This window comes from Caenorhabditis elegans, chromosome X (genome assembly GCF_000002985.6).
Source record: "Caenorhabditis elegans chromosome X".
In the NCBI taxonomy this organism is placed as follows: domain Eukaryota; kingdom Metazoa; phylum Nematoda; class Chromadorea; order Rhabditida; family Rhabditidae; genus Caenorhabditis; species Caenorhabditis elegans.
Genome location: NC_003284.9, coordinates 7937478 through 7953982, shown reverse-complemented (window position 1 = coordinate 7953982; position 16505 = coordinate 7937478). Strand labels below are relative to the sequence as shown.

Sequence of the window (16505 nt, the reverse complement as noted above, 5' to 3'; positions counted from 1 at the left end):
AGTCGTTAAATTTTACTTTATTTTGAAACCTCATTCCGTCAGCCAGTCAGTTATTTATTTATTTGCTTATTTACATTTGTGCTATCTGAGACGCTCTGTGTGGTGTACTGCGAATGTTTGAGACGCGATTGTTTTGTTTTTCGTGGTGGGTGGACGACAAGAAAGATGAGATGACCGGATTGAATCGATTTAATATGAGAACAGAATAGTTGTGAATTAAAAAGAGCAAAAGCCAGAAATGTATTATATTTGTGAGCAAATATATATTCAACTGCCAAATAGGAAAAGGTTTATTTGATGGATTGGAACTAATAAACATTTGTCGTATTCGGCTTTTATTATTTGATAACCCTTGAGTATTTTTCAAATAAAGCATAGGTTCATAGCTCTCTTTAAAGAATTTATGAGAATGTTTTTTAAAAAATATTGCAACCCATCTTTTTTTCTCAAGAAATTCACAAAAATTGGTTCTCTCTTCTAATTTTAGAACTAAATGGAAAAGAGTGTAGCTAATTAGATAGTCAGAAAACGAGATGCCTGCTCACGCGTGTTTTTTACTCATTTTCACTACTTTTACTCACAAACTTGCTTTCAGCGTGATCAACTGTGGTTTTGAGACGGGTGTTTTTCGCAACACGTGATGCGACATAAAAATTTGAAATTAAGAAAGGCAATTAAAATAACATTACTGTGGAGAAATGAGAAGAGTAAAAGAAACAGGGCAAATTTATGAAATATATTTAAGAAAAAAATCAACGTTATTGATGTCAGGTGGCTGATTTTTGAGATAAAAGAGTCGTGGAAAATATGTACTATTCCGAAATCAGATTCTGAAAAGTTTGAACCAACTGAAAAAAGGGGGAAATGAAGGTTCTCAATCCTAGTAAAAGCCAATAAACTTGCGGCGAATTTCAGGAAATCAGAAATTCGAGGAAAATGGTAGAATTGGCACCCAGCCAGGCATATTATTATGTCGCGTGATACACCAACAAACACAGACGCTCTCTGTCTCACTTTTCGCTCGCATTTTCGCTTTTCCGAAGTACATGTGACCGTATTGCCAACAAACCAGATATTGTTTCTAAAAAAGAAATGGAAAATGTAGATGAGAAAATAATTATTGAAAAACTAGGTAGAAGAACAAAACTGATGCATACAAACTAATATGAAATAACTTAAGAAACTTCTTTCCACAAACTTGTCTTACTAATTAAATAAGAATCTGATCAGATTGTGAACTTCTTAAATGTCATGTTGGCCAGAATTTTGCACGGAAATGTGATTGAATCGAAAACCGAGTTGACAGGCGGGCACCCATCATGAAAAATCAAAAAGTTCACATGATACACCTCACCACTTTTCGAAAGTCGAACTTGCAAGTGACACCGGTCACAACAATTAAGACAAATAAAACGAATAGCAAATTACTAAAGAAGATTTGGGTCGCAATTATCTACTATCTACTCTATCCGCCAATATAACAGGGTTGAACAGGCGAATGTGATGCAATCATATGATGTTCACATGTGGATCGTACTTGTTGCACGTAGACCAACATGTTTTTCAAGAAACACAGGTGTAGATTGATTGAACTGAAATAAGATTATGCGTGGTACAGAAGATGCAGACAGTTTGACATAAAAATGGTTCTATGGGTAGAAAAATAGATAAGGAGGTGTTTGATTGATGTTTGTTTTATGAATGATAAACAAACTTTGTTCTGAGGATTGGAATTGAGCTTTTGCGGATAGACAAAAAACAAACGATAATGCATACCACCTTTATTAGTTTTTCAAATAGTACTTCTTATTGCGAAAATTTTGAGACTGAGGTGGGTTTTTTTTTGAAAAAGCTGAAAAAATATTCGAAATCGACAAGAAAGTTAGAATGGCCAAACCAAAAAAAACTGGCTTCACTTCTTAATTATTCTTCTCAAGATACACAAGAAATTTTTTTGCGAGAATCAGGCATAGGAAAACAGAAAAGTCACAGGGGGGGCTCTTTCTCTTTTCCCGGCTGTTAGTCATATGACCACCACGTATTTACCAAAAGGAGGCCGAGGAGGGGAACGCCGTGAATAGAGAACGAGATACGGAGAACACGAATCGATGGGTGGATAAAAGAGAAGGGGTGGAAGAAGTGGTAAAAGGGTGGTGGTTCACCAACAAGCACGTCAAGACAGGCAGCAGCCAGGAATACGTGGTAAATCATGTGAGACCGCATGCAAAAAGTGCACATGACCAGTCGCACGCAGGCGGAAAAGTTCATAAAGAGCACGCGCAATGAAGAGACGCAGCGGGGGAGACGATCAGCTGATGTTTAGAATTGGATGCGTATGTAGCCGTGGAATGGACACACACACTCGGACTTATTGGAGATGCCAATTGGCAGGCAGCTCTTGCCAGCCGAGACGGCGCTCTATTCGCTGAATAATGAGCGTTACTCTCTTCTCTCTTTATAGTTGAAACTATTCGATAGAGAAAACAGAGAAAAGAGGAGAATGAGGAATTTTATATCGACTATATGGGAGCATTAACCAGTGAAGTTGAATTAGCAGTTGGGGAGATTACATTTTTCAAAAACTAGGTTCTAGTGAGGTGATTTTTTACCTGAAAAGAGAGGATAAACTGTTCAACAACTTTAAGGAATATCATATCAATACGAAGTGTAAGAATTTTTAATTCAAAAAATTCCAGAAACGTCAAGAAACTCTTGGTGTTCTTTTTATGTTCTCTATGTGAATATGTATTGTTGAAAATTTCGCATTTTGTAGAGAAGCTTGAAGTCCATTTTAGACATGAAACAAACGTGATTTTAGATTTAAAAATAGTTTTATGGACCAATTTTCTCGATTTTACGTCAAAAACTCTTGCGAAAATTGGTCCACGTAATAATGTGGAAAATTCTTTCGAAATTTTTTTTTTTAATTTCTGAAAACGGATTTGAAATTTATCTGTAGGATGTACTAACTACATGAAAATAAATATTACCGATAAGTTTTCATATACTGAAAACTTGAGTATTCTCGAAATGAAAAGTGCCCTGAAAGGTACATTTAGAAAAGCTTAAACAACGTTTTTTTTTTTAATAATTGACAGGTTCCACTGAAAATGCTAATCCAAAATTATTCATAAATGCCTAATAAATGAGCTAAATTCAATAACGGCACATTATTCAATAAAACATAATTTTCGGCGCATTTGAAGATTTTGGTTAGACTGAGGCCTTTTTTTCGAAACTATGAAGCATCACAATTTTTTTTTCGTTTTAGACGTCTTTTTATAAAATTGAAGTAAACTAAAGTAACTAAATTTTTACGTCTTTAACTCTCTTTGACTATGGAAAATTGGAAGCTCAACTTCTAGAAAATAATAATGAATTTCTGGAAAAAAAAAAAACTCAAGAAAAAGACGTTGAAGCAGCCATCACGCGATGTGTTCTTAAAGAAGATGTTGTATTGTTTGAACTTATTCATAGAATGACACATATTTCTAATCCTCTTTACCCCTTTAGAGTGGTAACCTAATATTAGCAGATGGTTAGCAGGTTAGCAGAAACCTCTAGCAGATGGTTTTCTTCGTTTGAGATTTGACGTCACATTTTTGCTAGAAATATTTTTATAGGGAACTACGTAGTGTTGTCAGCCAAAACAAAATCATTAAAAATTTCAACAAAAAATGGTCGATTCTTACAACATTGTTGAAATGAATTATATGTTGTTCTCATTGCAAAGTTAAACATTGTTGTTCTCACGTCAAACATTTAGTATTTGCAGGTTCTTGCAGTGTTTGATTGGTTAGCGGAGCCATAGTCCGACTGTCACCAGAGGGTTTTTCAATTGTGCTCCTTGAAATACTTGTGCAAGGTGTCAAAGAGCAAAAGCGGTGGCTCGTGGGATTCGATGACGTAAATTGAATGAATAGGTGTCTGTACACAGTGTTCACAAAAAAATGAAGTGCTATTATTTTTATGAAGAACAAGCCAATTTATAAATTGATATACATTTAAAGTATTTGTTCAAATATCAGATTATAATTTATTAATTTATTGATTTATTAATATCAAAACAAAACACTATTAAAATTTTTTTGTCAAAGTTTTGGTTGATTGCTAATTTTTCAAACAAGTTGGTCTTCTGAGAAAATTCGACCATTGCTACAGGTTCGCACATCTAAGAAATAAAATTTTTCAAAAAGCTTTCAACATGTTGCTGAAACTTTGAAACTCTCCAAAAATTATTTCCCAGTACAATCTTTCAGAGTTATTTCCTGGACCTGTATTTCAGAAAAAATACATTAAAATGATTTTAGATCACACTTTTAGAAGACCATTTTCGTGTACAGTTTTTTGTGATATTTCCTTCAGAAACACGAACCAGGAGTGCGCTACCTTCGGCAATAGCTGATTTCGGGATTTTTGGTGAGTTAAGAAAATTTGGCAACTGTTCAAAATGCCAAAATTGCTGAAAACTCTGGAAATTTACAAATTTACTTATACTACCAGAATGTTAAAGTTCAACCTTGTCATGTTAATTTCGTGAATAATTTTTTCAAAAAAATAAAATATCTAAGCTTTTGAGATTTGAGATATTTTAAGCTTGAAAAGTGATTAGTCTACCTTAAAATGAGTTTTTACGGTCTGAAGTTTTTAGAAATTTTAAAACGTTTTACTTTCAGTTATTTCGGCCATGCCTGGTTTTTGAAGTTTTTGTCAGGCATTTCAAATTGCCGTAATTGCAACTTCCGGACAGTCGTTGCTGCACACCACTGATTCCAACATTTCTAATGTTTGTCATTTGTCTTGTAAAAAATCAACCCTGTTTGAAGGCTATCAACTCATTAGGTCTTCTTATCAGAGTACAAAAACTCCAACAATTCCTCTATAAAGATTTCCCAGTGCTCCGTAAAAAAAACGGAAAATCGTAAGGATAGTCATGTGGTGTGGTAGTGAACTCTCATTGACCTCGATTCCCGGGATCTTCAATCTCCACTCATCTCAATGATTGCACTCTATCATTTGATTGCCTTGCCTTACAATGAAAATCCTTCAATAATATTTTCCATATTCCATTTTCTTGATTATATGCATTCCTAACATAAAACCGTTTGATGTGGAGTTTTGCGGGTTGGTAAATAAACGAAATCTAAATAATGAAAAAAAAACGGCGAATCCGAAGGAAAGCCGAGCCACGGGTCCTCTCGAACCAAACTGATTACTTTGCTCGGGGCGAGGAGTCTACTTGCACACGTTCTCTCCACACAGTGTGTACTGTCTTCCCAACTCCCACTCATCTTCTCCTCTATGTGATATACTTGAGCTTGACGTTAGATCTACAAGTTTTTGCTTTTTCACTGCCAGCAATGTTCACTGACTTTTCAATGTCGTAGGTTGCTATGTTGACTGATCCACTGTTTTTTTGTGAAAGATTCCCAATGTTCATAACTAAAAAAAGTTTCGTAGAAAAAATAATTGGAATTTTTATTTCACAACTATATTTCACAGATCACTTTGTAACGTTTGATTTGCTGCACGGATCATTATGTCATAGCAAAAATTTAAGAAAAAACGAAAATGATGAACTTTTGGTAACGAAATCTTTCGATGAAATATTTTAACTTCAAGATACTTTGAAAAAAACTTCAACTATCTAATATTTACGCTTTTAAATCATGCTAAGATGATTGCTTATATTTTAAAATATATTTCATTTACCTCTGCTTAGTTCATCATACCTTATGTTTGATGTGTAAATTTTTGTAATTCTTGAAAATCGAGAGAATTGAAAAAATTGTGTAATTAGTATAGTTTCTAGGTGTCCCTTTCACCGAGTTTTTCTCATTTTTCCATTGAGCAACTGGTCAACCTCGTTGCGTCTGTCCGCCGGTGTATCTTTCATTACAATCGTCTTGTTTTTCGAAAGAAAAACTTTCATGTCTTCAACTTCTTGACATTTGCCTTTCCTATTGTATTGTCTCAAATTACTTAACCTTTAGCTTATTTGTTCGTATTTTATTTTTTTCGTACCTACTGTTAGTTCAAAGGCTAGAATCTGCAATAAACTTAGAGGTAGAACGTCGTTTTTTACTCCTCGTTGTTACACTCTGTCGATTATCATGAGAGACTGAGATCTGTTTTTTATTTTTTTTTTGTCCGGTGTCGGATAGGCGCCTCGTCAAAAGTCTTTCAGTTTATGGCTCAACGCAGTAACCTTCAGAGCTTTTATCTCGCACTAGACATTCTTCAAATGTAGAAACCAGATCATCATCTACCATGTATTTTTTCTATTAGTCTGACAGCCTCTAAAAATTTTACACCCCTACGAGCCAATCGAAAATTAGAATCGCAGCATCTAATAATAAAGCACCCATATTTTCGTAAAATGAACTTTTTTTTGTGAACGAACAATAAATCATAACAATTATTAAAGTTAATCATTTTTTAACATACTTTTCTAGTTTTTAAAACTTCAGTTGTATTGCTTGTTCTAATTTTCAAATTTATTTTTATGCTTCCTGATAAAAACAATTTTGTTACATCATTTATGTCCTGAAGTACTCATGTTTTTTCTGTGTTATCTCACTACGGCTTAAACTATGGTTCTAAAATATTAACTTTTTTAAGTCCAGATTAAACTTAAGATTAAGCTTGTTCATATTAGGTTTTGGGTTAGAGCTTTTCTAAGCCTAAAATGGAAATAAAATTTCACGTTTTGATCAAGTTATTTTCAAATGAAATGACGTATTGGAAAATACTTTAGGCCTGGTAACCTACACAAGTGCCTAGAAAACACTTCAGACAGCTTACAGTAACAGCCCCGAAGTTTTTCTCCAAAGTTCTTCTCTACGTGAGAAATGTTCACAAATCATCAGTTTTGAAAAAAAAAACGGAACAATTCTTCCCACCAAAGTGGTGGCCACTTGAAAATAGCATAAATCCCCGTGCTTTGTACAAATTTACAAAAGTGATTTTGGAAAAAAGTGAGAACTGGAGCACTTTTTTGCTCTTGACAGCCAGATCTTTGCAAGAAATGAGAGTTTCTTTTTGTGGTGGTCTTGGCCTAGCTTTTATGTGTGATGTGCTTTCAAGTGCCAGAAAAATTGAAATTTAATAGAACCGATAAATTATCGAATTATCGGCAAACAAAAGTCCATATAAAATATGGAAAAATCACGTTCTTTGTAATGCATATTCTTCCGCAATAATTTCATTTTGATTGTCGTACGCCCCTAGTGGAAAAAAGTTTCAAAAAATATAATTTTCAACATGATTTAATGCTTGTTTGCTAAAGGTGCTTTAGACGGAACTCTTTTTTTTTAATCGAACACTTATGATTCTCGATAAGATTTTATGAAGGAGTGACGTGAATGGATCAAAAATCTAGATTACTCTTTTAGCTGGGGAAATTACCGAAACATGTACCTCATATTCCAATACATGCATATGCTACATATGTTTTTGAAAAAAAAACAATAGAAAATGTTAATAAGATCTGAAACAATTCTGTGAAAATTTTTTAAACTATGAAAGGTCGCTAAACTACATTCTCTAAATGAATTCAGATTCAGCTATTCTCAAGTTTTTTGTCAATTCTGAAGACAAACACGTTTAGGCTTATAGAAATATTTGCGTTTATCTCATAAGTTTTTGATCACCTGAACTACAACTTTTAGTATTCTCATCGTTGAAAATACTTCTTCAAGATGATGGCATACCATATTTGGAAAATTAAAAATTTTTTATAATTTGAAAAATCATGAATTATTAGTGGGTACTTATTTCAACCGAAAACTAATTTTTAATTACAATTTTTATTCATTAGTATTTCAATTAACTACCTTCATTAGCTTTGCTAGTTTAGATTACAATTATGTTTTTGGAAAGTTGTAATCAGATTTCAAGAACTTTTATTTCAATTCCTATGAATCTATGTTGAAAAGACAATTTGTGACCGTATCGTGGGGAAATTTGAAAAAAAATTGCAAAAATGTTTTGAATCTTGTGCAATTCTTGCTTTTCATTTTTGAATTACCATTTTCAAAATGTTTTCTCTACTTCTAATCCTTGTCTTTTAACAAATAAAATCACTTTATTGGCAAGAATACGTCCAATGAAAGGCCTTGTACCGAAACCGTTGTTTCGGTTTTGTATTTATTGCAAGACTTCTGCTACGTTATTGGAAGAATTGTTATTTGCAATCTTGACGTTTATGTTTCCCTGATATAACTGTTTTAATCTTTTGACCGCCGATTTGTTTTTGGGTCTAGTCCGTTCATTATTCACTCATCACCCAATGTCTCGTACCTTCCAACTAACAATGATCCTCGGCTGTTCACCTTTTATTTTGCACAACATTACCCCTTGGGACCGAACAGTTGGTGTGAGCTTTAATCGAATGGGACATCTGTTGGACGTAAAGAAAATTGGGTTGAGACGGGGACCCGGTGATTAAAAAAAATGGACGGGAGGAAACAAAAACGTCAATGTAATGTGTGGGTGCTTGAAGGATATCTGAAAGAAATTTGTTTTGATTGTGATCGTCTTCGGTCTGGTGGAATGTAGAAGGAATGCCGAAATATTGTACCTATCAACTGCTGTCAACTTGTTTTTGACAAACTTTTTCAACTCTGGGTTACTCCCACCTCCGGGCGTTCTAGACAGCGGGAGCTTAGATCCCCATCTTTCAAGTGAGCAAATAAAAAACGTGGGCTCTATTCAATGAATTTTCATTCTCCACTATTTCACACTATATTTTTCATGGTTGTATTCAGATCGAAGCTAGCTCTATTTGAGTTCTTATTGTTATCCACTCGCTTCTCGCTATCTTTCTATCAAATATTGGGAGGGTTGGCTCGAATCAACCGCGCGATATCTGGCTTGGTGTGTAATGATAAACCGCGCGAGTGACTATCACACTATTTTCTCCTCCACCCACTTTTAATCCGGCGATAGGTTTTCACTCTTCTATTGTTTCAACTAGCTAGCTACTCTTCAGTCAAGGTAAATTTTTGATTTTTTAAAAAAGAAGTAACCAAGTGTGGGGAAAATATCAAAGTCACTTTTAAGTTTATCTTACAGTCATTACACACCGATCCAGACAGTCGTAGCTGTTTAGTATGATTTAGTAAAAAATAATTCAATTGAACCTTATACATAAAATATACTTTACTTAACAACTTTCTTTTTTATTCGCTTTCATGATTAACATAATCTTTATTTTACTCTCGTATTGTATTTTCGTAATAACTATTGTATAAAACAAACTTCAATTTTCAGTTTCGACTGTCTGGTGTTCTGTTGCTACGCTGAGGTGTTTGAGATTAAGAACAAAGGGTCCCCAATATTTAGTCCCCCCACGAGAATAGATTAAGCAACAAAAACATTAACTAAACCAAAAGATTGAGTGTAATTCAATGCCAACTTTTCAGCTGCGCCACACTACTATGTCCGACGAGGAAGAACAATAGTGGGTTATGCGTTCCAGTTTCACATCTTCGTATTCTTCCTCCTCCACGCTTAACCCTTCATCCGCATCAAGCCCGCTATCTTTTAGTAGCTCATCATCACAACTAGGGTTTCGTAGATCTTCGGCAACTGGTTCACATGGTCTGGCATCTCGATCTGGAACGGACTATGGCAATCCATTTCAGAGAGATTCGTCAACCCGTGACACGTTACCGGCGCGACTTTATCCGACTAGGTCAAGTAGTTTAGCTGGTAGACCAGAGGCACCGATCAGTAGTAGAGTGACACGAGATGAGCAAACGGTCGGGTTGCTCGAAAGGTACGGTAATGGGGCGCGTAAGACATCAGTAGGTGAGAGTTCCACTTCTCAATACTTCAAACAGCGCAGACAACAGCAGTCAGAGCCAGACTCTGGGCCATCTTCATCAGCACATGGTCAACGCCGCCAATCACTTGAAGCTGGGCCATATGGGCCTTCGTCTCCATTCTCGCCATTCGGTCGCGACCAACCGTCGTCGTCATCAGCATCACATTTCGGAAGAGATGGAGGACGCCAGACCATGGCTGATCCACAAGATCTAAATCAGAATGAGTATATGCAACGTCTTTTGGCAGCTCATAATCGAGTCGACGATTTACTTCGATCCCGTGGATTGGGCGGTGAGGATGAGCGAAAGTACTTGAGAGCGTGGGAAGAGATTCCAATCATTCGGGAGGAACGATACCGACGGGTGCGTACGCCAAGCAGTTCAAGCGATTCCGGCCTGTCAACAGATAACGATAGCGATCGGAGCAATGCCGAAGCCGCACCACCAGCAGATCCACCATCTGTTGATTCAACCGACTTTTTTTCGTTTGAGAGAGAGGAAGAGGATATTCAAATTGTTCATAACTACATTGTTACTGCAAAGGTTAAGGCTTATTACAGCGAAAAGCTCAAAAACGTTGAGTTCAGTCTTGACAAGAAAGCTAAATCAGAAAAGGCATCAAAGTTACTAAACGCACCTTCAACACCATATATGTCCCATCTTTCCGTGACGAAAGCAAAAGATTTCAAAGCAACAAACAAGAATAAAAAGAAAAATAGTATTTGCGATACTCGAGCTACCTTTCCTTCTGAGACAAAAGAGACTATTTCTATTACGCTACCAGCTGCTCCAACCCCAAAAGTTTTGATGAATGCTCGTCAAGATTTGAAGAAAACTCCAGAAAAAATTATACCAAAGTTGAAAGAAGCCATGAGTAAATGCACCAAAACACTTCGAGCTGTTGCCAACAAGGAGAGTATTGAGAAGATGTTAGACGAACCACCATCGTCACTTTCAGTCAGTGCCAGTTTCAGTGTTGGTGACATGAGAGAATTGAAAAAGCCACACTTGCCAAAGCGAAGGAAAACTTACGACGACAACGTGAAGGTGCAGCAAAAGAATGTTTTGGCTAGCCTGAAACGAAAAAAGATGAATGTCATTCCAAGCGCAGCAGAGATCTCAATTCAACATTGCAGTTTTTATAATCAGTTGGCAAAGGATAATTTTGCCGAAAAGAATGTGCGTCTCAATCTAAGAATGACAGAGCGAGCACCGAAAAACTGTTCGACCCAAATTGTTCTACCTTCACCGCCTCGTGTCATTTATGTTCGGAAGGATATCAATGCCTTCTACACAAAACCACCGCCAAGACGGACCAAAACACAAGAAATTCCAAAGCCAAAAATTGGACGGCTCAATCGAGCATTTACGGTTGAATTGGAAGAGAAGGAAAAAGAAATTCGAAAAGTGAACCGTCTCAAGATCCCGGAGTACTTTTTGCAGAGCAATGCTGAAATGCTTGAAGATATTATGGGAATTAAGAATGGATTGAAACGGGTTCCTATAATCGGTGGATTCTTAGTTCAACCGAAGGAAAAGGCACCCGTTCAGCAACAATCAAGTCTGAGAAGAGCTGGTGCAATTCGAAGAAAACCAACGCCCATAAAAGAAGAACCAAGTGCTCCATACTCTGATTTCTGTCCTCCTCAAACTCCAAGCAGTCCGTTACCTAGAATTCGGATTGTGAGTCCACTTGAACCGGATCCGCCACCTATACCCAGGAGGAGACCGCCGCCCGCATCATCGTCGCGGCATTTAAACTTGCATGGCTCCCTAGCGCTGTCCGCGAAGCCTAGAGGAGCCGCAAAAAACTACGAGTCAATACAACACCAAAAAACGTTAGCGGAATTGTCAGAAACCGATAAACTACTCATCGAGCGATTCAGTTCCCAAATGCACATTCCCCGCCCCAAGGCTATCATCCGCGCTCTATCGCCTTTTAACGCGATTCGAGCATTAAAATCACAATTCAAAGAGAGATGCTCAAGTCCACCAGCAAGATTCATCCACAGAAGAGCTCCAAGAATGCGATCTCCAACTCCGGCCAGAGAAATGAAGCCAGTTCGACTAGCTTCGGTAGTAATTGTGAAAAAACAACTGCCAAGAAGACATTGGCTAGATTTTCAAGTTGATCTGAAGCGCATTGACTTCGATAAACATCGATCCCGTCTGAAACCTAAAATGCGTCTCATGCGATGGATTCCTAGATGGCGTCGTAGAGGGTTGGTTTATCTGGATAGAGGCTAGAATATCTGAATTATTTTTATTTTTCTCCCCTGTTTTTTTTTGTTTGAATGATCAAAGAAGAGGGTTCAAAATTCAATGGCAAATATTTCTTGCAAAAATTAATTTGAAAATGTGATCAATTTATTTCTGACCATATGACCTGCCAATTGAACCCTGGCCATTCTCTGATCATTCGAATGAAATATTGAAAAAAAAACAAAACGTTTTAATTTCAGCACTGACGAGGAGGTCGAGGAGGTCGACGAAGAAGAAGTCGAAGCCGATTATGCTCCGTCTGAAACTGATACCACTCGATCTGACCGGTTAGTTACAATCTTTGATCAATCACTACCTTATACTTCGTACATAACTATTTTTTCCAGACCAAAAACCAAATCGTTCACTGAAGACGAAGAAGGCCTGACCGAAGGAGAACGTGCTATGGCGGTAATTCGATAAACGTTCTCATGAGTTAGTCGAGATTTCTCTTTGCAGGCAGCCAAACGCCGTCACGAGGAAGAACAACACGCAAAACTTCAGGATTACGAGGAACGGCGTCGCACCGAACGTGAGAAGGAGGAAGAAGAGCTGAAGAAATTGAAAGAGAAACAGGAGAAGAGAAAACTCGAACGAGAACAGGAAGAGAAGGAGATGGAAGAGAGACGTCGTGCTGCTGATGACCGTCGTCGTCAAGAAGAAGTACTTGAAAAATAGTCAACAAGATATAATGGGTTCTTTTTCAGGAGGAGAGAAAAGCCAAGGTTGATCAGGACCGAAGAAACAGAGAGGAAGAGAAAAATAAGAAAAACCAACTAAGTGGATTTCAAACAGGAGGTCAAGGAGGAAGGTATTAGAATTAAAGCTAGTTATCTAAAACTATGAAATCATATCCGGCGTTGAAACTGTTAAGCTCAAAAATTATGATTATTTTCAGAAATTTCACTGTCGCAAAGAAGGCTGCTCAGAACGACAAGTTTGGAAACATTGTGCAGGCCAAGCAAGAGATGGGAATGACCAAAGAGCAGCAAGAAGACGCGAAGCGTGTAAGTTAACTATTATAACTTAAAATTAACAAGTCGAGCTGAACTTCTATCCTTTCTAGACACGATTATCTTCTCGAAAACCCTCAGGTACCTCAGACAAGCACCCCATGTATAACAATTTCAGTTTTATAACAAACCTTTTTCATTGTAACATTCCTTTTACATTTATTTATTTACACCCGCTTAACTTGCTCCAAAATTAATCAACAATGATAACTTATATTTAAAAACTATACATCACACAATTTGTTTTTTTCAGGCATTCCTTGCGGCAATTCGCAAAGAAATACCAAACGCATCCGAAGTTCCACAAAGCGAGCTGAAGGCCAAGATAAAGGAGCTTCATCAGAGAATATGCAAACTCGAGACCGAGAAGTACGATCTCGAGAAACGTCACGAACGGCAAGAGTACGACGTATGTTTAGTGAACACTCTGGGACTATGCAATCCAACGTTTACTTCAGATGAAAGAGCTCAACGAGCGTCAACGTCAAGTCACTCGCAATTCGGCTCTCAAGAAAGGAATTGATCCCGCTGAAGTTGGAAACACCAGATATCCAGTAATTTTATATTTAGTTGAAAAGTTGTTTAAATCATTACAATTTAGCCAAAACAACTTATTGCTTCAAAGTTCGAACGTCAACGCGTTCAAACGTTTTCTGACCGCCGAGCTCTTTTCACTAATGTAAGATATGTGTTGTTTTCAGGCAAAAGTCCAAATTGTCTCTAAGTACGATCGTCAGGTTGACCGTCGAAACTTCCGTGAGCGTCGTTCCGTGTTCGACAAAGTTTGTGTTCATGTCCTTTGTCCCGTGTCCTAAACATTTTTACCTGTTCAGAGAAATGCTCACCCATGCTTCCCTGGTGTTCCACCCCCTCCGGCTCTTTATGAGAAAGTTGTGCTGGCTGTTGAGGTGATTTCCAGCATTTTTTAAATTCTATTTTGAAAAAAAAATTCAGGAAGAAGTAGTTGCGGATGAAGAAGAAGAAGAGTAGCGAATGAGCATTGATGAAATGAATCAAACGATTAGTGTGTTTTCTGTAACTGACAATTAAATTTTTTACAACGTTTAAATGAACTCTACAAAATTAAATTTCACCCGAGTGACAACACTTTCTACTAACTATATGTGTTTGTTCATGTCTTGTCAATAAATGTTTTTGTTTTTTATTTTTTTAATATTTATGTTGTATTGAATTTATGTTGTAGTGATACTTAAACTTATTCAAAAAAAAACACCAGATCCCTCAATTTTATTTTTCACATTTCAAAGAAAAAACAACCTGCTCAACTATAGTCAAACCAAAATTCTAATACCAAATGAAACTGAGATGATTGGACATTATGTATCATGAAGTGTGCGTGTAAACAATATTCAATGCGGTGTAGCTAAAAATAATATCTGGAAGATGGAAAAAAAACATCAAGATTCGACCAATCGGAACATATACACAGTAATAGGTGTTCGAATGCATTCAAAGTTTTTCGAACAGATAATTTTTTGCGTGCAGATAAAAAATGTTGAAACATGTGATATTAACAACTATCACAGTTTATTCCTGAGCGTAATAACATAATTTCTGTAGGTGATATATGCCTAAGCTTCAGGTTTTGCATACTAAACATTTTGAAAAAGCGTATTAAAAGTATTTGTTTGATTTGAAATGAACTAATTTTCCAAAATTTCCACTGCTAGATGCAATACGAAACAAAATTTCTTAAGATACTTAGTTTTTGTGGTGAATGCGTTTGTCATTTTTTGAAACACTTTAGGAAAAATCACTAAAGATGGTATTTAATTTTGCTTGTTAAAGCTCATATGACCCCTTTTCCTGATATATTTTTTATTTGTTCAAAGCACATTTCTTAAACTAGTGTATTGATAGGCTGTTTTAAAAATAATGAGAAATACATAATCTTTTTGATAATAATGTACTATTTGCCTGGTTTCAAAAAAAATATTCAAAATTTTGTGAAACGGCAGAATAGCAATTCTACTGTAACGTGGAGTGTACGATCGTCAAATTTGGAGAAATTAAAATAAAATAAAAAGCCACTAAACTAACTAAAAATGAACTATGTTAAGTACATATGCATATCTATTCTAGACAATTTTTTATTTTTTTAAATTGTATCCTTATTTAAACATTTATCCATTAAAGTTTAATGTGATTTGTGTGCTGTAGACTACTTTCAAACTCAATAAACAATTTTCTTTAGACTAAAAAACTGGATACCGACGCTTATTTCGATTGGCTCAATTCCTTCAATTACATTGCTCCCCAAAGTCTCAATATTATCAGTGCTCGTGACGACATTCATGCGTATTTGAACAGTCCAGATAGATGTCCAAAGTACATTGAAAAGGTTGGCTGATTTGATTTAATCATGCCATTGAACAAGATCCCCCATCACGCAGTAGTTTCGAAGTAGCTCATTAGTTGTCATGAATGTGTGAGGCAAGAAAGTTGCTGACGTCTGAGCAATGGTCAGATGAACACTGCCCAAAAAACCGAAAGCGAATTGCACACGTGTATCTTTTTAAATTTCCTATGCATTGCAATCGTCATCAGTCATGATTCACTTAGAAAATTCACAAAAAAAGTTAACTAAATAGTACGAAATAATTGTTTCAAGAGATCATTTGTAAACTTTAAAAACAAAAAAATTGAACTTTGTGCTGTAACAACAACTTTTCAGTTTTAATAGTTGTTTAAACAAAAATCCTTATATCAAGTGTGTAATTATGTTTGTCTTAAGCCTCATAAATACTTACTGTGCTAACTGATAACTTTCAACAAAAAAATTAAACAAAATAAGTATTACCAGGAACCAACAATCTGTACTTCTCAACCCGTTTTCACTCCTAGACGACTTTCAATTCCAGCTGCGGTAGGCATTCGTATAAATCTTTCTCTATGTATTACTTTATTTTCTATTTTCAGTTTCTCAAACAAGGATGATACTCTCAAATGTGCAGCAAAACAAGTTTTACAAATCAAACGATAAACAAAGATACCATCAGTTTCTGACAATTCCGCATTTTTCACCGTCAATCTAGTAAGCTCTTATTTGACTCGTAGGGGAACTTACTACTGTACCATCTATTGACGGTTTATGTATATTTATTCAACTATTCGTTTCTTTTGTGTGCCGTGTTTTTAGCGAGATCCATTTTGTATACTTTCTAGTGTACTTCTCAATTTGCGATTCAACATTATTAAAAAATAAACTATAATTTTCGCTGAAACCGGATAATTGAATCAATGCACAAACTACATTAACCTGCAAATGTTATCACCCACCCAATGAAAAAGTAAAAAGTACCTTTGATAATCTTTCACCGAAAGGTGCAAGTTTCTTTGTTTACCATTTAAGTATCATAATTTAGGTCAATTGAAGCAG

At 36.1% G+C, this 16505-nt stretch overlaps 1 protein-coding gene, 1 long non-coding RNA gene and 4 other non-coding genes across 11 annotated transcripts; 3 read left to right on the top strand and 3 right to left on the bottom strand.

Annotated features, from left to right (window-relative positions):
• Positions 1-2146: 2146 nt before the first annotated feature.
• C14F5.11 lies at positions 2147-2357 on the bottom strand. The gene has a single exon (NR_071609.1). It is a non-coding gene; the product is annotated as an Unclassified non-coding RNA C14F5.11 (non-coding RNA).
• C14F5.10 lies at positions 2165-2357 on the top strand. The gene has a single exon (NR_071610.1). It is a non-coding gene; the product is annotated as an Unclassified non-coding RNA C14F5.10 (non-coding RNA).
• A 2827-nt stretch (positions 2358-5184) lies between these two features.
• C14F5.8 lies at positions 5185-5411 on the bottom strand. The gene has a single exon (NR_071608.1). It is a non-coding gene; the product is annotated as an Unclassified non-coding RNA C14F5.8 (non-coding RNA).
• Positions 5412-6012: 601 nt separating this feature from the next.
• linc-130 lies at positions 6013-6532 on the top strand. The gene has a single exon (NR_102191.1). It is a non-coding gene; the product is annotated as a long non-coding RNA linc-130 (long non-coding RNA).
• A 2059-nt stretch (positions 6533-8591) lies between these two features.
• C14F5.7 lies at positions 8592-8731 on the bottom strand. Its single transcript, NR_071607.1, has one exon. It is a non-coding gene; the product is annotated as an Unclassified non-coding RNA C14F5.7 (non-coding RNA).
• Positions 8732-8883: 152 nt separating this feature from the next.
• tnt-3 lies at positions 8884-16350 on the top strand (the record flags this gene model as incomplete). Of its 6 annotated transcripts, none has more annotated exons than NM_001373380.2 (13): positions 8932-8997; positions 9426-9463; positions 12293-12379; positions 12440-12503; positions 12552-12755; positions 12800-12903; positions 12991-13099; positions 13359-13514; positions 13564-13659; positions 13707-13784; positions 15321-15467; positions 15930-15992; positions 16046-16350. In NM_001373380.2, 12 exons carry the CDS (start codon positions 9441-9443, stop codon positions 16061-16063), a joined length of 1149 nt encoding a protein of 382 aa, NP_001359846.1. In that variant the 3' UTR covers positions 16064-16350. The 6 variants fall into 6 exon arrangements, with proteins under 6 accessions (NP_001360658.1, NP_001359846.1, NP_001359848.1 ...); NM_001392804.1 differs by lacking the exon at positions 8932-8997 and adding an exon at positions 13159-13186 and having other exon boundaries at positions 9441-9463; positions 16046-16348; NM_001373379.1 differs by lacking the exon at positions 15321-15467 and having other exon boundaries at positions 8884-8997; positions 16046-16348.
• Between the last annotated feature and the right edge of the window lie 155 nt (positions 16351-16505).